This window comes from Chanos chanos, chromosome 3 (assembly GCF_902362185.1).
Source record: "Chanos chanos chromosome 3, fChaCha1.1, whole genome shotgun sequence".
NCBI lineage: Eukaryota > Metazoa > Chordata > Actinopteri > Gonorynchiformes > Chanidae > Chanos > Chanos chanos.
Window position 1 is genome coordinate 9562766 of NC_044497.1, and position 25415 is coordinate 9588180.

Sequence of the window (25415 nt, forward strand, 5' to 3'; positions counted from 1 at the left end):
ACTTCATTTGCAACTGATTGATGAACAGAATGGATACTGAATAGCACGTTTATTGCCAGTGCATCCAGGAGAACAACTGGTCAAATACGCATAGTTTGGTTTTAACTTATTGAGCTTCCTCTGCCTGCCAACACGTCACTGGAGTCAGTTGTATGGAAACTTTAGGAAACTAAGGTAAGTTAGCACTACAAACTTTTCGAGGACTTTGTCAAGATTCCCGTAACATAAATCAAAGTTTACAGTGTGCATCTGTCCTTTAACTATATAGAGCCTCATTTTATAACGATGGTACACAATGTACATTACGTAATGAAAGGATCACTACAGCCGCTCAACAGCTTAGTTTCCTGAAAAAAAAGTATTACAAAATCAAACGTTGTAGATTACTGTTAGTTTCGCCAAAATATTCTGTGACTTTCTTCGTCAGTCAAGTGTTGTCTTGCGTGACAGTCTTAACTTTGTTTTATCAACCGAACATGCTTTCGAAGTCTGTTACAAAACAGATAAAACTTAGTGGTTATGTCTGAGCTGGTAGAGGCATTTACTAAAAGAATGACATGACAAAGTTTTACGCCGGGCATATGAATTTTGATGTCACTTTTAAGGTTGTTTAAGTGGACAATGTTTTTTAGCATGTGCTTACAGCGTAACAGGTTACTTAAAGCTACATAACTGTAATCTTGTTTTTTTGTTTTTGTTTTTGTTGTTACTGTTATTTAATTTTATTTTAATGTATGTTTTTAGACGTTTCAACAAGAGTATTGGCATGTCAGACATGATTTTATGGAACAACGTTTAATAACATATTTTCTGGCGTGAGAGTGTTTTCCTCTGAGGTCAGTGCTCTATAATACTGCTGATGATTATAATTCTCTTGCACGAACCATAGAGATGTCTGCTCTGGGTCACTTAGAACAGTGTTGTACAGTGTCGTTTAAAATGAATGTGATTGGACTGTGGAGTGAAATATTCACTAAGCTAGAGGTGAGCTTGTGAAATTTATAGGGATATTAACCTTTCCTCAGAATTGAAATTATACATTAACACTTCAAGGAGTGACACTGTAGAGAAGCACACGTCCAGTTTCAAACAGGAACATCTGTCTGCTCGGACATATTTTAAATACGGCCTTATGCTTAAGCTTATCTAAACACGCCTGTGCACATATTTTTGGAGTCTGGAACTGAGTGTGGTTTTATAACGAACACCTATTTAGCTGAGCAGGGTACAGAACATTTAGTGAAAGCAGATGCTCCTCCCTCCATTTTAAAAGTCTACGGATGAGTGGATACAGCTCTTCCTGGATTGGACCAGTAAATGAGTATGAATTGGTCAGTATGTACACCATGTAAAGAAGTGAACAAAATCTGTTTATCCTACTTGTCTGTCTCAAGTATTATCACATCTGAACTTTCAGTGATCATGTTCTTTTTTTCTTTTTAATCATGTTTCGTGCTGTTATTGTGATCTTAAAGAGATTTAATGAGAAGCAAAAATTCCCAGTTCCTGCTTTCACTTTCTGAGCTGTGTCACACTGCAGTTGAGTCACTTCTCTGCTTTTCTCAGAGAGACAGATGAGCGATTGTGTACTTGGTCTCCTAGCAGCTAGTCTGGGGAGATGACATGGTCTAGTGGACAGCCAGTACCTCATATTAGCAGCGAGGAGGATGAATGCACCTATGGTGAAAGATTTGTATTTTAAGGTTTAGAATTCTTAGGGTCCCTGCTGTGAATCCATGTTTGATACTTGGTCTCCCCATACAAAAGCTCTTTGAGACTTGAATGTGTTTGTTATTGTTTTGGGCAAGTCTTACAGAGAAAACACTTTTCACCACAGTCTGTCAGTTACCTTTTGGGCGACTGAGAAATATATCGTAATTCTAGAACGTATTTTGTATTTTGAGACTCACTGTAACTTTTTTCTGCTAATGAAAATATTAGGAATGCTACGGTCTTATCAGTGTGTGTTTCCATAGGGGTACCAACAATGAGTCCTTTTTATTTTCCAGTGAGTCAGATTTTGTCACATAAAGCCATTGGCCAAATCTGATCTTGATTTTTTTTTATGTTTTTTTAAGTACAGATAAACACTGTTGCGTCACACAACTTAAAATCCGGTCCTGCCTTGTAAGCCATTGTATCAAGGCTGTTACCTTTCTGTGTCCATATCAGTTCAGAATCAGTAGCCATAAGAGGCAGAGTCAGTAAATGCCCTTCAATCGCATGATGTGCTCTTTGGTATTCTTGGCATTCTGGTTGAAGGTGTTTAGGTCTGTGAAGGGTTTTTTTTCTTATACACTCTGGGATAGCTCTGGAATGTCAACAAGCGTGTTTTCATTTTATCTTTTCCATGTGGAGTGCCATGAAAACCCGGGTGAGATGTGCACTCAGATTTTACTGGTGTTTTTCCTTTGGACCTACTATGCAAATGTCTATCGTCGGCCAAATCCCATCATTCAGCTTTTGTTGTTGGCCGGGATTGCAAGATTCAGTATTGACATGTCAAAACATGTCCAAAAAAAAAGAAAAAAAAATGTTAAGCAGCATGGAGGGTACCATGAATGAACTGAGTAAAACCCTACACCTCGAATGATAGTTGATTTAAACATTGAAATGGTGAATGAATTCTACTGTTTTGTGATTTAAATCTGGAGAACATTAGTTCACTGTGTTTCATGGCATGTGACAACAATCCTTCTGTAGGATTTCATAGCGTTGTCATTGCTTTTACATATAGTAAAGTTCGAGGTAATGCTCCCCAGTGGGGACCATGCTGTGCTGCTGTAATGGTGCTCCACCTGGTCTGTGTGCTTGCAACTTCAAAGTCCAGCGGAAGGTTAGCTACAAATACCATCCCTCTCACAGGAGGGAAGGAGAATGTCGCCCGCCCAGTGAGCGAGCGTGTGTGTGTGTGTGTGTGTGTGTGTGTGTGCGCATAGGCCAAACGTGCGTGTGAGAGGGGCACATGAGGAAAAAAAAAACAAAAAAAACGTGCGCGTCCAGTCTGTTTTCGACAGGAAAGAGGGAAAAGGGGGGAATGAAGAGAAAAGAGAGAGAGAAAGGAGGGACTTACTGCCTGGTTGCCCAAGCTGAGGCTCCACACTGTGCTTATGCTGAACTTGATCAGTGACCCCGATGCTGTCACGCTAAGTGCTCTCCTAAAAGAAGAGACCTCCAGAGCAAGAGTGGATGTGCTTTTAAACGCTCTGCGGTCTGTTCCCAACAGAATCAAGGATACAGTGACCTAACAGAACACACTCTCTGTCCTGTGGTCTATTCTCTACAGTGCCAGGATGCGCTTTGCCAGTTGTCCGTGCGAGCCCTGAACTATTAGAGGCTCGGTACGCTGAAGAGCTGGTTCTGCCGTGACTTCACCCCACTGAGCACAGACACCAGGGAGAGCCCTCAGGATGGAGAACCAATCCAGCTGCCCCAAAATCAGCATTCCCTGCTACAATGAGCAGAGAGACAAGAAGAAACGCTATACCGTGAGTAGAGTTGTTGATTAAAAACTGGGATGAAGTAAGAGGTCTAGAGAAATTCGATGGCCAGAATTTCTGTTCGTTTGTATAGATTAGTTGGGAGTGCATATATGCTACTGCAGAATTTCCAAAAAGCAGTTCGAACTATGTCAGTTTATAGTATATAGTTTTGAGTATGTCATGCTCCATTCTCTGAGTAACCTTTAGATCACTGAGCTTGAGATAGTGTCAGTATTAGACACTCTTTCTCTTTGAAATACATTAACCAGATTTATTAAGGTTCTTAGTCTGGAATTCAGTCTTAATCGGTCTTTTGTCATGTTGTCTTTGATGTACCAAAAAGTGCATTTTGTGTCGTTGAATAGGTTTACAAAGTGATGGTCAATGTTGGGCGACATGAATGGTTCGTGTTCAGAAGATATACAGAATTTGATAAACTGTACAACACAGTAAGTGAAAATACCTTTTAATAAGATGCAAGATTATTTCAAGGAAGGATAAGAGTATAGAATACATTCGGTGAACCTAAATAAAAAGAATATATTTATGTGTTTGTGAGCAACTAAAATGCTGCTTTCTGCATTTTATTACAGCATTTTCAAAGATTCTCGGGACTTGGCACATGGTTAAATTTGGATATTTGCAGTTAAACAATAATTTGCTTAATCTCTTTTTTTCCCTCACTAACCCCTGGATAACAGATATTGCATGTTTCAGCATTGCCAAAGGCAGTGTTTAAAGCTTTGAAATGAAATATCACTTAATGAAGCAATGTGTAGTGACAATCTGATATATAACAGTGTCATTCAGTTCTACCCCAGTGTCTTTGAAGTTTATATAATTACACTGATCTGTGTTGAGGTGACATGAATATTAATTATCTATTTCACTCAGATTCTCTGTTACTTTATTTTGGAATATGTTTGTGTACTTTTTGCCTTATTTTTTTCTACACACACTCTGACACGACTCTATACTGCTGTTTTTTTTTTTTTCTTCCAACAGTTGAGAAAACAGTTTCCCTCTTTGAATTTGAAGATCCCTGCTAAGAGAATATTCGGAGACAACTTTGATCCAGGTACTAGCGTCATGTGCAAAAGCTCATTGTTCATTTCATAAACATAAATTTGAACATGATTTTTAACTCAACTCACCTAACTGTTTTGACATATGGAATAACTGACAACACCATCTTAGGCTTGCCTATATGATTAAACTGTAATCCTCATACCTTCAATTTATCATGTGTTCCCTCACAGAAGTGAGGTGTTGCGTAAATACACATCATGTCCAGATGTCTGTGAAAAACATACTATTAAAACCCACTATGAAACCACAGATGCTCACGTGTCCTGTATCATACTTAGGCTTAGCACTTGTGTTATGACAGTACCGACTTCTGTCATACAAAAAAAGCTCACAAAATACATAGAGCTAATCACTATGTACAGTGCAGTACATAGTGATTAGTTCTGCGTGCCACCCACCTAGGGAACTGATTCATTTTAAGTATAATCTCTGAACCATTATCTGTTATGCGATATGAAGCACAGTTCATATAATGTTTTGATAATGTGTGATTAAATGTGATTTGATGTAAAAAAAAAAAGAAAAAAGAAAATCACAATAATTATCTTTATAATATGCTTAATGTACTTCATATGATTTATATTAGAGTTTATAAAACAGAGAAGAACTGGGTTACATGAGTTCATCCAGAGAATCGTGTCCCATCCACAGCTCAGCAACCAGTGAGTACAACGGACAATTGTTCAGCTCTGCTGTCATGAATATTGTTATTCAGAGGGAGTCGCACGTTCATGCAAAGTTCTGATGATTTGATATGGTGTTTGTAAATGATACCCTCAGCCAGACAAACTAGACAAAACCCAAAAGCTCTCAGTGAAATATCACTAGAAAACATCAAATTTAAAACAAATTTCCCACATAGCATTCAAAACCTTTCTCTTCTTATGAAGCAGATCAAAGATGCTTCTTAAACTTATGTTATGGCTACGTCTTTTGATCCAGTGACTCGCAAATCTGTGGCTTTATTTGACTCAGCAGCAGCAGCTTGGTGTTTTCTCAGTCAGACTGCTAACATGTGACTGCTCTCATATTCAAACTTTCAGCCCTGATGTACGAGACTTTCTGCAGATGGATAAAGCAAAGAACTTCTCAGATGTCTCTGAGGATGAGGATGACAAGGTTTGAACTGTTTTCGTGTTCTTAATCATATCAAGTCGCCATACATTGGACAGACTTCGTTTTGAGGAGTATAAGTTGTTTCATGAATATTTTCCACGGTGTTGGGATTGTAGTATGTACATCAGTTGCTTGGTTGACTGAATAAAACTGTGATTCTTTGCACAGGAACCTTTTTTTTTAACAAGAGTTAGTTCATATTGTTTTCCTTTGATAAGTTTTGCTCATATTCTGATTTAACTGTAAGATAAGGCCTTTTGTGTTTTTGTCTTAATTTCCTACCGAGCAGAACGGTTCTACCTCCAGAAATATTAACCTGGGACCATCTGGAAATCCACAGTAAGTTCTTAGAAGTTTTAGATTCGTATTTTACAAAGAACACTGTATTTGGTCACTGTATTTTGACATAGTTTAAGTGTAACGTTGGTTATGTATTTCACACAAGTAAAACATTTTCATTCCAGTGCGAAACCCTCTGACTTTGACTTTCTTAAAGTCATCGGTAAGGGGAGCTTTGGAAAGGTAAGGTTTATTTGAAATAAACTGGCTTCAGTTGCATCAGCCATCATACATTCCTTTATTATGTAATGTGAGAAAATTTTTTTAAAAAATTATGAAATTATGCAACCTCAGGCAGAAGCCGTTGACAGTGATGAACCTTAAAGATTGTCGAGACTGATTGTGTTTTGTGGTGTCGATAGGCTGTCCCCAAAGGAAGTGAGAGTTTCAAAGTTATGGCACTCTGACAGTCTGTCTTTTCATACTTCCCTGTTGATTCAGTGGAAACTGGGGTTGCACTAACCCACCGTTCTTTCTCTTTCACACAAAGGTTCTCCTTGCAAAGCGGAAACGGGACGGGAAGTACTATGCAATCAAGGTCTTACAAAAAAGGGTCATTTTGAACCGAAAAGAGGTAAACCTACAGAGGCAGGGTTTGTCTCTGAGTTTTGTTTTTTTTTTAACTGTATTTATTATATCTTTTCGCATATATACCATATTCTTTAATATAAACGAACATTTTCTTGAATTGGTTAGTTATTAGAGAAACAAACAGTCATAGAGCCTCACAGTAGTTTTATTTGTACCACTCTAGTGTGGTCGCTTGTAAAAGTTCTCTTTTCATTTGGCCTTGCTCCTCTATTTTTTTTGTACCAGCAAAAACACATCATGGCAGAACGCAATGTGTTGCTGAAGAGCGTGAAGCACCCTTTCCTGGTGGGACTGCATTATTCCTTCCAGACAGCGGAGAAGTTATACTTTGTTTTGGATTTTGTCAATGGAGGAGAAGTGAGTGTACACACACTTGTCTGTGTTTGACGCCTTATTGAGTCATCAGGCAATGAGGAACCTCGAGAAGTAAAAAGACAGGAAACAGACTCAAGATTACTCTCAGGAAGGGCTGACATTCGGATTAAAAAAAAAAAAAAAGTCTAGCTTAAATGCAGTGCATGTGTTGTGGTGTGAACATTAGTAACTGTGTGACTCTGTTTGTTCTTTTGTAACCTCCCTGGCTTATGATTTCCAAAATGATCCTTGAACTTTTTTTTGTTGTCAAATTTCACACTTAAAGGCAAGAGGCCTAGTTGTAAATTCTCAGAAAGTCAAAACAATACGTGAAAATGTTATCCGGACAGAGCCAGACCTAACCCTTGTTAGAGGCTGTCCAAGCAGACTGGCCTGATAAGATCTTTCTTCCAGAAAAGACACAAGCTGTTCACACTAAGCACCATAAGAAAGGGTTTCTACATAAAAATATACAGCAGTATTTTAATGCACATGAATCAGGTGCCTTGCCATTTGACATCCAAAACCAGGAGGGGATGTAAGAAGGTTTATTTCTCTGGTCATGCCTGTACTTTAGAATCATACAAAACGCCACAGACTGCAAATTCCACTGCAGATTCTAACCTTGATATTTTCACTTTTTTTTTTATTCTTCTGCTTGAAACTAAAACAAATATTTCACTTTTGGGATTCTAGCTTTTTTTTCACCTTCAGAAAGAGAGAACATTCCCTGAACCCAGAGCAAAGTTTTACATCGCTGAGATGGCAAGTGCACTAGGCTACCTACACGCTCAAAACATTGTTTATAGGTCTGTAATATCAGTTCCTCTCTCTTCAGTGTTTTAAATAATTAACTCTTTAAATGTCTGACAGTACGTCTTCAAAGAGCAGCATTTAACATCCTCTACTTTACGCTGTCCTCTGATGAACTTCCAAAGAATTTCTCGTTGACTGTTCTGAAATTTAAATGTAACCCATGACTCTTTAGTTAGCTTGACACCACTCATTGCAGTAGCAAGTGGTGTGACCGGCCATTCTCAGAAATAGCATCTCTTTTCAAAGAATTTTTAAATGAACTATCATTGGCCGTAGTAATTTTAATTAAAGCACACGTCATTGCAGCCATTCCAGTATGTCTATATTTGTTGAATAACTTACATGTGAATACAATTTACTGCAACGTCATGTGTGTGCTCAAGCAGTCTCGGGAAAATGTCTTTTCAGCTGAGTTAGATTCAGTGTGGCTGATTTAAAAATTGTTTATTATCCAGTATAATGAAATTTAACAGCACCAAGTTACAGTGCTTTCAACTGATCATTTATTATAATGACAGTTTTCAATTCATTTTTCTTGTCACGTACTCAGAAACATTTATCTTAACAGTGCGAAGCCGGTGCCATGATATGAGATTGATTACAGATTGTCCTTTTTCACAGGGATTTGAAACCAGAAAATATCCTGCTGGACTCTCAAGTAAGAATAACATTTTTGTGAAGTTGTATCACTGTCAAAGTCCCAAAGGTTAAGTAAGTAAAGTATCCTAGCTGTGTGTCTACAGGAAACTGTTCAGGTTGGCAATGGTGATTCCTTATTTCCAACGCAAGGAAAATGCTAGCCAGCCAAGTACAATATACTTGTGAAACTGGAGTCTCATTTCAATCTAAGAAGGGGGGGGCGGGGGGGGGGGGTGTTGGTTGTTGAGCACACGTGATTAGATTTTGGTTTTACTCGAGCGTGGCCAAGTGAATTTTATTGAGAGAGTGATAAAATGGTGAGTGGGCTTTGTTTCCTGGCTCCAGCCAACATTTTACTCTCACAAAAGATTCTTTCCCTTTCCCGAGGAGAACAGGCTGTTTGTGTAGTGAGACGTCATCTAACAAGTAGCTACATTTCTTCTCTGTACAGGGACATATAGTCTTAACAGACTTTGGATTGTGCAAGGAAGGCATTTCTCAAGATGACAAAACTACCACGTTCTGTGGGACTCCTGAGGTGACGGCTCTATTTACTATGTTATACTGGACATTGAAACTCTCATTAGAAGGTTTCATATTGAAACAAAAGAATTTTATGAAAATTCCATCATTGATGTCTCAATAGTATCTAGCTCCAGAGGTACTAAGGAAGCAACCATACACCAACACAGTGGACTGGTGGTGCCTTGGATCAGTTCTTTATGAGATGCTCTATGGCTTGGTAAGGGAGCCTAGTTTTATCAAAACATGCATAGGCACCATTTTATATGCTTTAAATGACTTCTAGATTTTGTGTTTGTGACAACTTTTTGTTCTTATTTCTTCACTATGTATCCCCGGCTTGTCTTCAAAAGCCACCGTTCTACAGCAGGGACACTCAAGAGATGTATGACAACATACTTCACAAGGAGCTGCTGATGCGACCTGGTGCATCTACAATTGCTTGGTCTTTTCTGCTAGGTCTTTTGGAAAAGGACCACACCAGAAGGCTGGGTTACAGAGATGACTTTGTACGTTCCCCTTTGGTCATAGTTCTACCAATGTTGCCCTCTTCTGGTTGAAAATGTGTTTGGCTTGCTGCAGTTGATAATTGAGACTCCTGTTTTTCCGGTCTCTCCTGGTATATTCAAATTAATAGTGGCTGTGGACATAGTCATATTAGATATGCTGGAACTACAGATAAAATTTTTAAAGTGTACCTTCTTGTTTAACTTATAGAACGAGATTAAAAGTCATGACTTCTTCTCCTCCATCAACTGGGATGACCTTGAAGAGAGAAAGGTGCAACCTCCATTCAACCCCAGTGTGGTAAATATAATCTCCCCTCCTTAGTCTTGTGGCACTTATTCTTCTGACTTGCTCAGCATTGGCCTTGGATTGTACACTTGTCTTTTTCACAGAATAGAAAAAGAGACTATAAATTGTGGCTTCCCCATAATTAGGAATCATACATGTCTATATTTTTAGGTTTATTTTCGTTTGGCTGCATATTTATATCACACATTAACAAAGCAGCATTCGTGAAAAAAAAATTGGCATGTTGCACATTTCTCCTAATCTAGTCCTTTTTTTTAATAGGAGTCTCCATATGACATTTCGAACTTTGACCCAGAATTCACGGAGGAGACTGTTCCGAACTCCCTCTGCAACACTTCAGATCACTCCATTGTTAACGCCAGTGTTATGGAGGCCGATGATGCATTCCTGGGTTTTTCCTATGCCCCGCCTTCAGACGATTCTTTCCTGTAATTGGCTATGAAAATGGTGTTGCCACTAACAGTAATCCACTGAGTGCTTTTTCTTGAGATCACTTTTCTGTGATCATTCTTTCTGATGAAAAGGGAAGAATTTGCTCAGTGGATGGATCACAGCGTCTTATAACATGCAGTGCATTGAATTATTGGGTTTGCAGGGTGTTTCAAATCTTTGTATTTTTATTCACAAATAATAGATTTATATTTTGTATAGCATTGAACACTTTCCCATAGATATATCTCAGGAGCTCTATTTTTTTTTTCTGCGGAATATTTTGTGTGATAAAGATGTTTTGTTTTGATTTCCCAACACAAAAAAAAACAAAAACAATAGAGAGGCACAGTATCATTTTTATCTGCAGTGAAACAGAAACCAGAGGCAATTTATTGAACACATTCCAATACCTGCAAAGCCTCTCCTCTCAAATAATGTCACAGAATTTATCTTCTTTGATATTACCCTTAATTTTTTACTCATGGCAAAGTACATAATCCAGTCTGGTTTCTTTTTCAAAAACTGGAAAGAATGGAATGACATCCATATATGTTAAAAGTGCAATTTAAATTGCTGTGTGGTGTATCAAAGTAAATGGTATATGAATTTGTATCCCCTCTACCAAAGATGTATGCATTCTATGTTAAAAAAGTCAAATGTCATTACTGAATGAGAAGGGTTTTTTTTACTGTAAAAGTAAAAAAAGAAAGAAAAAAAAACAAATTTCTTAGATTAAAAGATTATTCGAGGGTCATTTGAGAGGCTGGTGCAGCACTTTCTCATAAAAAGCAGTATGTAATGAGCTGGGTTGTCAACTGTTGTAGGCTTTGATTACCTCCTTACAGGAAATGTTTTAGAGTCATAGCCAAAGTGTGGAAACTAACCCTAACTGACACTGATTCATTTTCCCTCCCCCTAGATAACTGCCCTTGTCTCATCCTGACAAATATGAATATGGCACGCACCACAATGCACAGTGTCTGTGAGATAACAGTGCTGTATCATTAAACGTGTCACTAAACGAACCATCAGATCCTTTGTGTCTCCTTGGTCGTCAGTGTTTCGCATTAAAAGCCGTATCTTTGTTAAGAAATTGTTATTTCGTAGTAACAGTACACTGATTTAGATTTAATTTAATAGAACGTTCGGGCACAGAAAGCCATATCTTATACTTACTTATATAAATCAATCAATAAATAAATATCTTTATATAGCTTACGAGGTGTAATCATATCGTTTTGTAACTGTAGGTTCACTTAATGGTCAAAGATTTATGCACATTGATAGAGGTCCATGCATTTGCCTTCAGTATCCAATTAAGCTACAATGTCAAAAGTACAGGGAGCAGGCTGTGTGTTATTGGTAAGTAAATCTCCTTTATGGTCTTCTTAAAGTGTTCGACGTCGACTAACGAGCTCACTGCACTTTCTGAGGTATGGATGACCATTTTTCACTGAAAGAGGCTGCACTGGTTTATTTGGACAGAAGCGGTGGGCTTCGTAAACTCATTGAAGACTGTAAACCATTCAAAGGTGACCCCGAACTCTGCTGTAAAATATATGAAATGAGGTTACATCGATATAATGTATTATCTAACAGTACGTCCGTGGTTTGGAGTCATGGAACAAGTGGCAAGCTAACAGCTAATTTCCCAAACGTCAGATTTCTAGTTACCTAGCTAACTCTAATGTGTTAGCTTTATCGAAGTCGGATTTGTAAGATTATTGCCAAAATTAAAACCATTAGCTGCATAGTTTAACGTTATGACATGTCTAACAGATACCCTGCAGTGTGAGGCAGTGTATCGTTTTAGTTTTGATGTCAATCCCACTGATGTTGTTGACCTGGATGCTAGACTGGGAGACTGCGTACTACACGATCCGTCCAAAGCCACTGCTCTTTTTCAGTCAGTAAGTTTGACCAAGTTTTCCTAGTGAAATAGCTGAGTACAGTAGACCAAACTAAATGCGTTTCTTTTTTTTTTCTTTTTGTCCCTCTTATAGGTTTGTTTTCTGTCAATAAAGACTTTGTCACTCATTGACCAAATACACACAGAAAATCAGGTAGGAATACTCTTTTTACCTCAGCGTCTAGCAGAGTTAATGAATAGTAGGCTAGATGTTCAAAAATGAAACCTGAGAAGCTAACGACAGGCCCCATCTCACAGCTTGAATACATATACAGCCCTTTACAGTGGAGAATGTTCCTTCTTTTGTGTCATGAACATGATGTAGGTTATGTTTTTTTCAAGATGAAGAAGTACATTTTAAATTTCACCATTAGGTCAATGTCGTTCTGAAGCCAACTCACTTGCCTCCATTTGCCAACTACTCTCTGGATCTTTGTGAGTTCCCTCGTGGATATGGTCTGATGCGGCCAATGGCCATGGAGGGCCTCGTAATTGCAATGACCCGTGTCACCAAATACACACAGGGAGCCAGGTTCCTGTGTACAGAGGAGAACTGCCCTTGTTCCAGAGGTGCCCTTCATACCTTGAATCCCTCAGCATTATGGCTGTGCCAATGGTCCTTCCCTTGACCTCTATATCAGAGTGTATCTATAGTTTTACTCTGTATCTTTAGGGTATCATCACATACGAATACATGCCCCAGGAGCCACAGAGTCTGCCACGGTTCGGAGCGACTTCAGCTGTTTCCTGTGCTCCTCTCCTCTCAAAGAGGATGTGAAATCCAGAGTGTTAGGCGGTGAGACAATCGAGCCTGTTTCCGACATTGTGCGGACAAGACTTCCAGTTTCATTCTTGGAATTCTTGGAACGCTCCAGAGTGAATGGTGTTTTCTCTGACAGTGTACAGTGTTTTAGTTCAGACAGCCTTAAAGACAGAGTAGAGATGACGCAATAATCTGTGAGATCCAGGATCCTGCAGGAAAGGAAGGTTTCTAATGTAGTGCAGTCTGACTTGAGTCAATGAGTAATGAGGTATTTTATCTTCAAAGAATAATTATGAGATGATTAGACTGTACATTAGTGCCCAGTGGATTGTAACATCAGCGAGATGATTAACAATAAATCTAAATCTAATCTAACCTAAACCAATCTGTGCCAAACACAATGTTGAACAGAGCATAATTTTACAGTAAGTCAAAGTGACATTGTTGGACCCTTCTAGTCTGGCCAGTACGTTGTATGGTATTACAGATAAGCAGCTGGTTGAACTCATCCATGTGAAAACACTGGACGTGTTGGGGTCACGCCCTGCTTCCTCCCTGAGATATCAGTCCATCACACTATTTCTGAGAGGTACTGATCTGGTATAAAAAAGATGCATCTCACAGTGCATACTGGGTGCCTCATAAATCAATAATATATATTGAAATTTTTTACATTTCAGTTTATTTATTTAGCAATGTTATCCATATACGAGTGCTTTTAGTTTTGACTATATTCATGTAGCCTCAATGTTATATTATATTTCCATAAGTGAAAATAACTTTTGTAAATGAAATTAGAGAAAGGCAAGTCCAAGCAAGCAATAGAGCCTGGCTGCCTGTCTGATTATGTTTGTCTTTCTGGTCTGGTTTGTCGTTAGTTAAAGCGAACTCCGTTTCAGAGTGCTAATGCCACTGGGAAAATTCAAATAAATAGAATGTTAAGCAGACATCCCGTCACCGTGGCTCCCTCAGTGAGATATTGAGTGTTCTTGTCCCTTACAATAACACTGTCCACTCAGCTCTCCTGAGAGCTTGTCAATTCTCAGTGCCAGCATTAGCATATTCTGTTGACCTAGTCTTAAGCAGGAATGCAGTACACTCTTCTCCAGTTACTAAACATATATGTTAATAAAGGCAGGGAATGCTCATTAGTCAGTGGCGCACATAACGGGTTCTTTGTTCCTGAGACCCTGCAGTGTTTGTCTTGGCAGCCGAATAGGTGGCATGCATGTTTCTTAAATAATACGTGAACAAACCCATGAATATTAGTGTTTTGTTTCCCAATGTTTAGATGAACTGTGTAACTCGATGCGAATCGGTCGGCTCTACAGAGTGGTTGGAATTCCGGCACATGTGCACCAGTGGCCCAACGTCACCTGGAGCGTCGAAGCTAGCTGTGTTCAGCCGTGGACTCCAGAACGTGAGGCCTTTCTCTAGCATCGGTGTCGCCGTAACGACCGTAGATATCGTGTCGAAGTTACTGTCTTTTTTTTTTAACTGTCCTAAACAGTTCCGTGCACGCTCAGTGAAAATTTCCAGGCCTTACTGGCTGCCACCGCCGGCTTCCCCTGGAGGTTCTCGGCCATCGTGGCAAACTCTTTTGGATCTTCAGTGGTCCCACCGGGCCTGTACGCGACATTGAAGCTTGGCCTGTTGCTTAGCCTGGTGCAGACAGAGGAAGATCCAGACTCACACAATCATCTGGATGTTCTCGCCCTCACGAGTGAAACTCTGATTCTGGACAGGTCTGGCCTCGGTCTCATTTAACATGCTTATTAGATGCTGTCATCAGGGGCAGCTCCACCACGAGCATGCATTACTGCGTTTATCACAAAGCCAAACCGTTAAGTCATAATCTTTATCAGAGCATTAAGTCCATGCAGCTGGAAATCTGCTTATCATTTTCCTGTAAAGAGAGATGAAAAGGCTTGTTTGTTCACTTTGTAGGATCCTGTAGACAGGTTTTCCATTGAAGTTGGACAGAGAGGTTTAATCTGTGTTTTTACTCTCAGGCTGATGACGTACAGCCTTGGACTGGCTTCGCGTGGGGTACGTCACCCGGTCACAGGGGAGCTGTTTGTGACCCTGTCCAGGGACGAGCATGGGGCGGGGACTGCCAACATTCACGCTGGCTCTGCGCTCTTAGCCACAGGGGGGGTGTGCCTGCTGGGGGACCTGGCCTGTTACAGGAAAGACAAGCTAGACATGCTCCAGCCAGGTACACCACCCACACCCAAGTACATTCAATATTTATTTAGTATCGTGTGTCAGGTATTGTTTTATCAGAGAGAATCGTCAGTAAGTATCGGGTGAGAAAGAGATCACGAGATGATGAAATAAAATGGTTTCAGTGAAACAGAAGGATGCAGATCTAACGGAGATGCGCCGAAAACCTCTGTGTTATCCTCTGACCCGTGACTGCCAGTCTCTGCGCTATTGTTCTTTCAGCTCTGGAGAGTAGAACAGTGTCTGTGTTCATCCCTGGGAAGAAGTATGGGGAGGATGCAAATCAACAGCTCTCCTTCCCCCTCCAGTGTAACTTCTGGGCTCTGGCTGATACTGCAGCTAATTCGAAAAAATCTGTCAAATGTGACAGTGCATTGCTGGGATCTGTGGTGAGTTTCATACCACTGTCTCTTGAAACCTTAAAAAGTGTCAAAATAATGAACAGACCATTGTAAAATAACGTAAACTGGACTGATTTATAGCAATTCAGCAGATCACCAAAAGCAAAAGAATGCGAAAATTAACTCGTCTCCTCACTTCACTGTCTATGTTTAGGATAATATGTGGAAGAGAAAGTCAAAACAATACACTCTCTTCCCAAATTGCTCTCGCCAAAAGTCTAAATTTAACACAGCATCCGCTAACAGTAGACATACAACATTTGCCTGATTTTGACTTCACCAGCAATTGGAGCCGAAATGCTGGTCCAGGGCCATAAATTCATAACATACACATTACATTATATTTCATTGTTGGTGACTGTCTTTGTTTTGTAGGACATGGGCTCAGTTCCCTCCCAGGTCGCTGAGGCTTTTGGCCTCGTTATCCAGTGTCGAGAGAGACAGGGTGACCAACCTTTCCTGCCCCTTGCAGTGCACACACTCAGGCAGTCTACCCAACCTGGAGAACCCCTGTATCCAGCCTGCATGCAATTCACCAGCCAGGATTACAAGGAGGTATTGCGTAGGACTTCAGTTTAGCATTTGGCTTTGTGTCCTGGGTGAGACAATACACATGTAGAAACATGCAGAGCATGCCTCCTGCACTCTGAGACACACAGTGCTTGAACAGACAGACAGTCCTTCAAACAGGATGTGCCTGTTTGTTTGTTTGTTTTTTTCTCACCCAGCTGCTGGCCTGTGCTCGTAGCCTGAGGGTGGAGATGAGCCCCGAGGCTGAGACGATGATCCACGGCTACTACATGGCGAGCAGGAAAGTGCGCTCTGACTTGTCACAAAGCTCCTCTGTCTCTGCCGCCTCCATTAAACTACTGTGAGCACTGAACGGATATATATAACCCCGCCCACCAAATTAAATATGCAAATCAGTATTAAGGTGATTCCAAGTTAAACCGCCCTTGAGAACGGACTTTGAAATTTAGAGATTGCAAGAAGTACACATCAGAAGTTTGTGGGTTTTTTGAGCATAAAGCAGTACCACATTTGTCCTGTAGGGGGTATAGTAATACCACTTACACAACAATTAGAAACGTTGTGCTAAGCGAAGTCTAATTTTTTTTTCTTTAACTGTACCACAAATGTTTAGAAAATTCTTTCAGTGTTGTGTCAGGGACTATTTAGAAAGGAGGCTTTCATTTTGAAGGCTAAGTGTTGAAAAATAGATGGCTTTCAGCACAGAGGGGAATTAGCTCAAATGGTAGAGCGCTCGCTTAGCATGCGAGAGGTAGCGGGATCGATGCCCGCATTCTCCAAGCTTTTTTTTTTTTTCTTTGGGCTTCACAGTTGCTCAGTGGTTGGCACTGCTGCCTCACAGAAAGAAGGCCCTGGGTTCGAATCCTGGCTGTCCCACGTCCTTTCTGTGTGATGTTCTCCCCATATTTGCATGGGTTTCCTCCGGGTGCTCCGGTTTCCTCTCACCACAAAGACATGCATGCTAGGATTAGTACTCCTGTCCGTGACCTTGACCAAGGCACTTGCAAAAAGAGCTGGACGTTAGAGCCCGGGCTCCGGCACCGGCTGCCCTAGCTCATAGTGTGGGTGTGTATGTGCTTACTGGTGTTAGGATGGATTAAATGCAGAGGCTGCATTTCACTGCACGCTATTCAGTGTGTGTCTGACAAAGTACCTCTACTTCTACTATAGGGAATAGTGGAAGATTTTGTCAGCTTAGATTATGGGCAGTTAATCTTTTGGTACATGTTTGATTCAGTTCTGAATTTTCATTCACTTTAATGCCTGCTCTGTATAAAAAAATTAAGCAGAACTACTTAGTACCTTTATGATAGATACTAAAGCCGTTCAATAGCAGGACATATGGAATTTACCAAGTGCAGTCTTATTCATTCACGTCCTTTATTTTCATTGCCATTTGAGCTGAATGAATTGGCTTATACATTACTCCACACTTAGAGGTAGCTGTGGTGACTAGTTAAACCTAAAGCACAGTGTAATGCCATTGTTCTTTGCTGGTTTGGTTGTTTGGTAGTGTAGCCCTGGCCGAGGCTCACTGTAAACTCAGTCTGAGGCCTCGTGTTCTGGAGCAGGATGCCGTCATAGCAGTTCTGCTGTGCGAGAACTCCATCACTCTGAAACACGGTGAGTTTCCCCTCACACACACACACAGACCCTGGAGCAAGCAAAGCTCCTTGGAAAAAAAATACAGGGCATAACTTTTCCAAAAATAACTTTTTCTTAAGTGACTTACCAGTTGTTTACCATCCTGATTTAATATTCACTGCTGGGTAACATTTTAACAATTTCACTTCTGGATTGTACCGTCTTAAAGCTAGATGTGTTCTGTCCACCCTGTAGCAGTACATTGCAAGTTTAGTCTTTGAGTGTGTAGAAGAAGCTTTTGATGTAGTGGTTGGGCAGGAGTCTCTGAGTTTGTCTTGGGAACCCAGGGGGCTCAGTGCTTGTTATCCCACCCGACGCTGCGTTTCCCTGTGATCTCCGTGACCTGGACTCCCTGCACAGGCGAGACCTGACCTTGGAACAGCTCCACCAGCAGATCCTACGCTTTGTGTACACCTATGCACCAGGAGCAGCAAACTACATCACAGAGGAGTAGTGTACTATACTATACACTGCTGCTCCTGACAGTAATACATCCAACTAGACTCGTTTTAATTACAGTTAAATGCACCAAGCTCTGTTTTTTATGACCCTAACACATGTTATATTGAGCAGGGAAACAAGGTAGTTTTAATCATTTTTTAAATGAAAAGACCCAAGAGATGCAAACCAATCATTTTAATGACAAGGTTCATGGTGCCAGGTTAAAATTCATAACTTTGTATTCCACTCCAGTGCTATTCCAAGATAAACACAAATAAAATGCACATAGAAATACTGAACATGCACACGTACAACATTCTTCATCAGTCTTCATCCTGAGACATCCTCTTGACATCTAATAAGGGAGGAGAGTTAGTTAAGGCTTATAGAAGTAACACAGGTACAAATTAGAAAAAGAAAAGTTCTGAACTATCAACACAGAACTGTCTAATTGGGGAGAGAGAATTTGTATATATACACCTTACATTTCAGAAGCAAATCATTATTCTCTCACCAGCATTCTTTAGCAGTAGTTAGTTGAATCTAAGCATTAATTCTCTGTTTATTTCACGGGCTCTGACTCAAATTATTTTAGCTCCTCATAGTTCTCAAACTAGAGCCTGAATGACACTCACCACGTGCCGCCAACGGCTGAAGTCGTCTTAAACTCATTGGACTCTTTTTGCCAACGGCTGAAGTCGTCTTAGACTTGCTGGGCTATCTGTGTGACAAAAAAAAAAAAAAGTACAAAACTTAAATATAATTCTGAATTTCTGTCCCACAACAAATGTGCTTGTGCGATTTTGTAGTGATCATGCCAGCACGTCAGATAGTCACAGTATCAACAACCCAATGTGGTCTGATGGGTAAACGGCGAAAAACGTGAAATTCATCATCGTAACAGCAACATCACCACACCGCACACCTGTATGTATGCACTGAGTAGTTTTTCAGCCTACCGTGACACAAAGACGAATGACAGTGATAGTGTTGCTTACCAAAATAAGTACCACAAAACTGCTGCAGCAGCCCTTGGCTTTCTCCATTACCTGTAAAAAGACATGTTCACTTCAGTTAAAAGGTTCGGGGGATGACGATGACAACTCTGCAGCATTACTTTGTCAGGCTGATGTTTCAGATAGTCACAATATCAACAACCCAATCAGGTCTGATGGGTAAACGGCGAAAAAGTGAAAATCATCATAATCACAGCACGATCATATTATCCTGCAAATTGTTTTTGCAATATTGGCAAACATTTCCTACATTAAACCTTCCTCTGAAAATAACAGAGCAGCGGGAAACTTGAAATTGTCTTTAGAGTAAGGAGACTTTCCTCAAGCTTTAAATATCTGTGAGGCTGAGGAAGGATAGCAAAAAAAAAAAAAAAAGACCTACCATCACTGGCAAATGGTGCAGTCACTCTTCTCAGGGTTGTCCTGCTGAATCAAATCTGACAAAGGAAAATAGGAAACGTCCATAAGAAATGTTATATGCAGTTATTTCAGAAGTTTCTCAATCAGAGCAACCTGAAACCCACCATTCTGTTCTTTGAGAAGGGGTCATCTTCTCTCACCTTAAAAACATCTGAAAAAGAGGAAGTGTGTTACTTTCTGTTTTGATTCAAACAAACAGTCAGAATAACTGTGGCAGTACGTTTAGTGGCAACCACTTGTTAATAGGGAAGTGATTCTCCTGCTGTCTCAGATAGTCACGGCATCAGCAACCCAATCTGGTCTGATGGGTAAACGGCGAAAATGTGAAAATCATCATATTTACAACAGCTTGGTCGGAGGCTAGTGGTCCAAAATACGCAAAGTTTTTGGAAAATGCTTTTTTCTTTGTTGCCTTTTCAAATTATTACCCTCAACAGTTCCCTTTGAGCGTGGTGATTCGTACCTAGTGTTGAAGTCATTCACCTCATGATGAATTTTCCTTTAGAATGAGCAGCAACCAATGTTTTCATCTGCTCCCTTGCTACAAAGAAAACAGAAGAAACTTGTAAGTTGTCTTTAATAATCATGTGTAAACACCGAACATCTAACAAGCTATGCAGTAGGATATTACACAAGTCATATCGGCAGTCAAAATGGAATAGTGGGAACATTTTAGGCCTTGATTTTAAGTACGTTTGGGTTTATGTTTTCCATTAGCATTTTAGAGGATGTACTTTGTCTTCTGAAATTAAACTATGGGAGAAACACTGGCCCTACTGGAAGACAAAGTGGACCACCCTAAATAATAGCCCCACTAGTATTTCAACTATTGATTTCATGCTGTTGTAGATAAGCAGCACTGAGGGAACAGCCAATAAATGAAAGACTCAATTACACAAAGATGACTGATGAACCAGAGGTCAAAGGGTTCGTGTAACACAGCTTGGGAGCAGAGCCTCTCACACTACCACAAAAGGCTCGCCAAGGCCGGTTCAATTCAAGGTCAGGACCTTTTCCAAGACTCCCGCACCTCAGAGAGCCAAAGCCGCTATTTCCCCAATACAAACCACGTAAAGGCAATTCCCCAAACGGCATGGTCACATGAGGGACGTCAGACCTGGCCAGAGTTGGTGGACAGTCCAACCAACAGCACGGCAAATGGCAAAGGGGCAATTTATCATTGGAAGTGGGACACGGAGCTGCCAACATGATTTATAGCAGCACTGCTGGGACATTTAAACCTTTTGTGGAATAAATCAGGACTTAACTTCAAACTATTTATAAAAAAGGACCACAGGAACTCCACAGTTTCAGGGCATATAATTATAGTTCTTGACCACATATTTCCTTATTAGGGGTAATTTTAGTGCTTTGCGAGTTTAAAATGTATCCGAGTACTAACTAAACAATCATATAAGTTCATAAAAGTCAATATGATGAAACAACATCTTCAGGCACCACTGAGTACTGCTAACCTTGTGTCAAACTATACTATTATATTAAGCTCCTGAAAGCCCCCCCACCCCGCCACTTCCCTTCATGATAACGGTCAGAGGTTCTTTTTCATTACAAGCCAAGTGCCGAACTGTGGGAAGAAAGCTAGCTTGCTTTTAACCACAGTGTGCATTATGTAGGGGACGTACAGAAAGTACATGAGTTTGTTAATGTGCTTATTCTAAGATTCTATTTCCGAGGTCGTATTTTCATACTGCCTCTAGTTTAATGTTGTATGGCACAGGTGTGTCAAACAGCTGCCTAACTGTGAATACATTATAGGCTACTCCCACAGCCTCCAAATGAACAGGGAACGTAAGTGACCTAGGCAAACGTCAAATCAGGACTTAATCCAATGCAGCATGTGCTAGCTGTAGACTGTCGGACTATACGAGAAACCGTCAAATCTACATTAAACTGCAGCAAGACTACTCTCTGATGTCTTCCCCCTCTTTGGAGCCAAGCCCAAACCACGTATACGGAAATAGACAAGCTTATTTCTGCTGCTTTGCAAAAAGCAATAAAGATCAACTATGATGGAAAAAATGGGCGAGAAAATGCGAGTGAGGAAAACGAAATAAAAAAGTAGCAGTACTGGTTGGGGGCCTCTGGCATTCACTGCTGGGTCATTGCGACGCATGGTGCCCACGTGGTCGGAACAAAAAAGTGCCGATGGTGTTCCCGTTTCCTTGTACTTTCACGTTATTTTATTTTAATTCCGAAATTTGCATTTGCCGTGTTTCAGGAGAAACTTCTGTAGAGTACTTGTACATCTAGTTCCTTGCAACCTAACTGATACAATTGATCTCATGGACAATGGCGTCAGGTCCAGGCGAGCAGCGAAAACGTGCAAGGTATAAGTCTTCAGCTGCGAACATGATATTCGAGACCGTCTGTTTTATGCAGATCGACACGTTAGATGTTGCTTACTTTACACGTCAGACTCTAATCAATAATTTGCAGTCAGCAAGCGACTTTCGTCATGAGCTTGCCCATACTTCGAAAATATGCATGCTCAAATCCAAAGAGTGAAACATCTTCAAGGTATTCAGATGGCATGACTCAATGAGGAAAAAACGTAAAATTATAAATGAGATGTTTAAATTACCTGGAGAGGACTGTTGGATATTAGCAACAAAGCAGAAGACGGACTCTCCTGGTGCCATGTTGCGAGGGTGAGGGGATAAAGTTACGCATGCGCAGAAGTTTTAAAGCCTGCAGAAAAGTCTTAGTCATGCGCACTCGAAACTACGTGGCAAGTGTTCACCAACTGTTAAACACACGTTCCTGAATAGTCAGCGTCACCCTTGTGATACCTTATTGTCCGTCGCCCTCGTCTTTCTCTTCACTACAAGATCAAGAAGAACAACGAAGAGCATTAGACACAACAACAACAATAATAATAATAATAATAATAATAGTAATAAAGTCGTTTACTGTAAAATTAACCAATGGAAATCACTTGAACTTGAGAAATTGGAGAAGTGAATCAAAAGCAGTGCAATGTGTCTACTCGTGACCTTTTCAAAATCCCAGATTCTTAAAACCCTAAACCAGATGGAAATACACTGTGAAGTTGATATTTTCTGAGGTACCCCGTCATGCTTCAAATTTATTTTAAACAATCAAGTATTGCTGTTATTGCGGCGACTGCACGGCGCTGATTAACCAACAATTCTATTTCAAAATTCTTTCACTGTCAGATAACTCACTTTACTCGCAATCCATTTGCAATTAGTTACAGTTCAGGAACTATTTCGGATGCATTCTTTATTCATTTCTCCAAAATTCACCATAGACTAAAAGAATGGCACACTGAATCATATTCAGAACGAAATTGGAATGAATATGTAAAAATAATTACAATTTTTGTGGTCAAGTCTTCACCAGATGCAGGAATGGAACATGCGTCACCTAAAGAAATTCAACATTGTCTTCGGTAGACTGGGGACAATACTGATCAAGATATTGATAATTTCCTAATGATCTTTTAATGATTTCTCAATGTTTTCGGAAAATGTTAAGGTAGATAAAGCACATTATTCGTTATGTGACCCACTACACATGATTATAGAACAAATAAAATATTGAAATACTCTTGATGCAAGGTGGCTGTTTTGTCGGCCAAATGGTTTTTAAAAATCTTTTCACACTTCCGTAAGAATCGTTTTGTGTAATCCATAACTTTGTGTTAGAGTCATTTGACGTCAATGTAAGACATTCATTTGGCATGTAGGTATCTAATTAATTTATTGCTAATTTTCGGCTATGTAATGTATTTAATTGTAACACGCAGAGCATTTACATCGAAACATCGAGCTCCCCCTTTCACGTAATAAAACTTTTAAACCAGAAGGTTACTTCATGTCGTCTGAAATCATGAATGAAACATTTAAGGGTGTTTTTTCTAATGATCTGAGGTTAGAAATGAGCCTTGAAATAGAAACATCTGTTTGTTTACTTTATGATCTTTATTTGTCTGTTTACAAACCACGATTACATACGGAAACAGTCAAGTGTAAAAAAGAAAGAAAGAAGAAGAAAAAAGCAGAAAACGAAGGCTCCTACTACTATTGTTGCAATTCTGACAGACCACTTCACATGACAAATGTTAAGTTATTCACACATGCATTTAGTGCAAATGTTTTAACTGAAAGTGCATAGCCAACAAGTCAAGCATGACAGCTCATTACTCCAACACATGGAATTTCTGAAAGGACACGGCAATACCTCCAAGAAGGACAGAATTCCTGAACACAGAAGTAAAGCACATACATGTAGGCCTACCGTTAAAACTTTGTAGAATAAAGGAAACCCTATTTTTTTTTCCACGGGTTGTCATTAAAACCTTTATATACACAATCGCAATATTTATATATTAAGATGAATGTACACTCGTGTTATTATATAGGTTACTTATTTAGTCGGATTGTTTAAACGTAGCTGATTATTTCAATATGAAATCAATAAAACAACAAAACCGATTTTAAAAACCATATATCACACACGTAAAAGAAACAATGCCATATTAGGCTGTTGAATTTCAGTAGCTGAAATTCCTTCAACTTAGCTAAATCGATTTATATTTTGGTGATTTGCAGAAAAAGAAATCTAAGCCTTCATATTTGAGAACATTGGATCAAAAAGTGTCCGCTGTGCAAGTTCATTATGTCTGAGATGATGAGGATGCTCCTTGCGTCTCGCTCTGGCCTGAATTATTCAGGAATTGACCAGTCGCGCCGATGTACAGTCTGGAGCGCATTGGCCATTTCTGAAAAAAAAAAAGAGTTTAAAAGGATTTATGGATTAACTCATATACACTGTTAAAATCGTAATGTGGCAACAAATCAGGTTGTCATGTCCGTTTCCATTAATGAGGTGTCTGTTAACTTAACTAAAATGGTATTTGTCATTGATGCTTAATATTTTCTGTAGGCCTATACTTTCAGCAATAGTCACACAAGCATTTTTTTTTTCGTCTGATGTTCTACTGGAACTAGGTTTGCTAAGGGCCGAAGTGTGGCCAAAATAGTAATATTTTAATGGAGTTAAAGGAAGTAGCTTACCACACAAGCATTTTTTTTCGTCTGATGTTCTACTGGAACTAGGTTTGCTAAGGGCCGAAGTGTGGCTAAAATAGTAGTATTTTAAGGGAGTTAAAGGAAGTAGCTTACTTTAACAGGGTGCAGGTAGCCATCGCCTTTGAGTGAGTGTAAAGCTTCAGTTTGTTTTGTGTTCTCTCCCTCCTCCATCCCTTCCTCTTGCAAGGTTCGAGTCAAATGGGCAATGTATGTAGTGGCTAATATTAAGACATCGAGTTTGGACAATTTGGTGTCTGGTGGAACTGATGGCAATGTTCTCTGAAGCTCCAGGAACGCGTGTCTTAGAGTCTGTACTCGGCTTCTTTCCCTCGCAGCGTTAGCTGCAGCCGGACGCCCTCTGCCACTGAGACTGGCTGGGACCACCCTGGAGCGCGACAGGCCCTCCGTGCGCCGACTGTCGGAAGACAGCATGTCAGGGCTGGGGCTTGAATTCGGGCTGGACGTTGGACTCTCATCCATAATTGTCACAGGGCCATTTCCACTATCCATTCGGATCGTCTGTCTTCCAACCATAAGGACCAGTTTTAAACCTGAATTATAACATATGTCTGTGTAATTAATGTGCATTTGTCAAGTACTTTGACACATTTATTATTGTAAGTTTTTGATTATAAGCATGAAATGTTTCAGCTCCTCAGTTGAATCATACTGCTTGTTGTTAACGAGCGATGAAATAACAATGTATTTTGCTCGGGTTTTCTTGCTTTTGCCAGACGTTTTAAAATTAGCTATGTCTGGACTGAATGGAAATAATGAAAGAAGGCTAAAGAAT

The 25415-nt window shown here is 40.0% G+C and overlaps 3 protein-coding genes, 1 long non-coding RNA gene and 1 other non-coding gene across 5 annotated transcripts; 3 read left to right on the plus strand and 2 right to left on the minus strand.

Annotated features, from left to right (window-relative positions):
• Positions 1 to 22: 22 nt before the first annotated feature.
• Positions 23 to 10435, plus strand: sgk3 (serum/glucocorticoid regulated kinase family member 3). Its single transcript, XM_030767398.1, has 17 exons — positions 23 to 174; positions 3287 to 3488; positions 3848 to 3931; positions 4488 to 4560; positions 5158 to 5233; positions 5615 to 5690; positions 5977 to 6026; positions 6152 to 6209; positions 6517 to 6600; positions 6843 to 6974; positions 7668 to 7780; positions 8409 to 8445; positions 8878 to 8964; positions 9073 to 9168; positions 9302 to 9457; positions 9666 to 9755; positions 10026 to 10435. The coding sequence occupies exons 2-17, from the start codon at positions 3411 to 3413 to the stop codon at positions 10194 to 10196; spliced, it is 1461 nt and encodes a 486-aa protein (XP_030623258.1). The 5' UTR covers positions 23 to 174; positions 3287 to 3410; the 3' UTR covers positions 10197 to 10435.
• Positions 10436 to 11631: 1196 nt separating this feature from the next.
• On the plus strand, positions 11632 to 18124 carry mcmdc2 (minichromosome maintenance domain containing 2). Its single transcript, XM_030769978.1, has 14 exons — positions 11632 to 11728; positions 11976 to 12106; positions 12200 to 12259; positions 12480 to 12675; positions 12779 to 12901; positions 13356 to 13457; positions 14160 to 14288; positions 14379 to 14613; positions 14881 to 15105; positions 15327 to 15483; positions 15871 to 16050; positions 16224 to 16366; positions 17540 to 17649; positions 17958 to 18124. Exons 1-14 carry the CDS (start codon positions 11632 to 11634, stop codon positions 18122 to 18124), a joined length of 2055 nt encoding a protein of 684 aa, XP_030625838.1.
• Positions 16733 to 16805, plus strand: trnaa-agc (transfer RNA alanine (anticodon AGC)). Its single transcript has one exon. It is a non-coding gene; the product is annotated as a tRNA-Ala (tRNA).
• A 187-nt stretch (positions 18125 to 18311) lies between the features above and the next one.
• Positions 18312 to 22214, minus strand: LOC115808592 (uncharacterized). The gene is made up of 7 exons (XR_004025212.1): positions 22150 to 22214; positions 20011 to 20088; positions 19652 to 19698; positions 19510 to 19564; positions 19110 to 19160; positions 18747 to 18832; positions 18312 to 18466 (listed from the first exon to the last, which is right to left on the minus strand). It is a non-coding gene; the product is annotated as an uncharacterized LOC115808592 (long non-coding RNA).
• Positions 22215 to 24207: 1993 nt separating this feature from the next.
• tcf24 (transcription factor 24) lies at positions 24208 to 25156 on the minus strand. Its single transcript, XM_030770250.1, has 2 exons — positions 24716 to 25156; positions 24208 to 24312 (listed from the first exon to the last, which is right to left on the minus strand). Exons 1-2 carry the CDS (start codon positions 25154 to 25156, stop codon positions 24208 to 24210), a joined length of 546 nt encoding a protein of 181 aa, XP_030626110.1.
• Positions 25157 to 25415: the final 259 nt, after the last annotated feature.

What these genes read in the sequence shown, in the direction of transcription:
- sgk3 (XM_030767398.1), top strand. Translation starts at nt 3,411, where the DNA reads ATGGAGAACCAATCCAGCTGCCCCAAAATCAGCATTCCCTGCTACAAT. An exon ending in CGTTCTGTGGGACTCCTGAG is followed by an intron (nt 8,965 to 9,072) that starts GTGACGGCTCTA and finishes ATGTCTCAATAG; the next exon opens with TATCTAGCTCCAGAGGTACT. An exon ending in ATGAGATGCTCTATGGCTTG is followed by an intron (nt 9,169 to 9,301) that starts GTAAGGGAGCCT and finishes TGTCTTCAAAAG; the next exon opens with CCACCGTTCTACAGCAGGGA.
- mcmdc2 (XM_030769978.1), top strand. Translation starts at nt 11,632, where the DNA reads ATGGATGACCATTTTTCACTGAAAGAGGCTGCACTGGTTTATTTGGAC. An exon ending in AAATACACACAGAAAATCAG is followed by an intron (nt 12,260 to 12,479) that starts GTAGGAATACTC and finishes TTTCACCATTAG; the next exon opens with GTCAATGTCGTTCTGAAGCC. An exon ending in GAAATCCAGAGTGTTAGGCG is followed by an intron (nt 12,902 to 13,355) that starts GTGAGACAATCG and finishes ATGGTATTACAG; the next exon opens with ATAAGCAGCTGGTTGAACTC.
- tcf24 (XM_030770250.1), bottom strand. Translation starts at nt 25,156, where the DNA reads ATGGTTGGAAGACAGACGATCCGAATGGATAGTGGAAATGGCCCTGTG. An exon ending in GCTACCTGCACCCTGTTAAA is followed by an intron (nt 24,313 to 24,715) that starts GTAAGCTACTTC and finishes TTTTTTTTTCAG; the next exon opens with AAATGGCCAATGCGCTCCAG.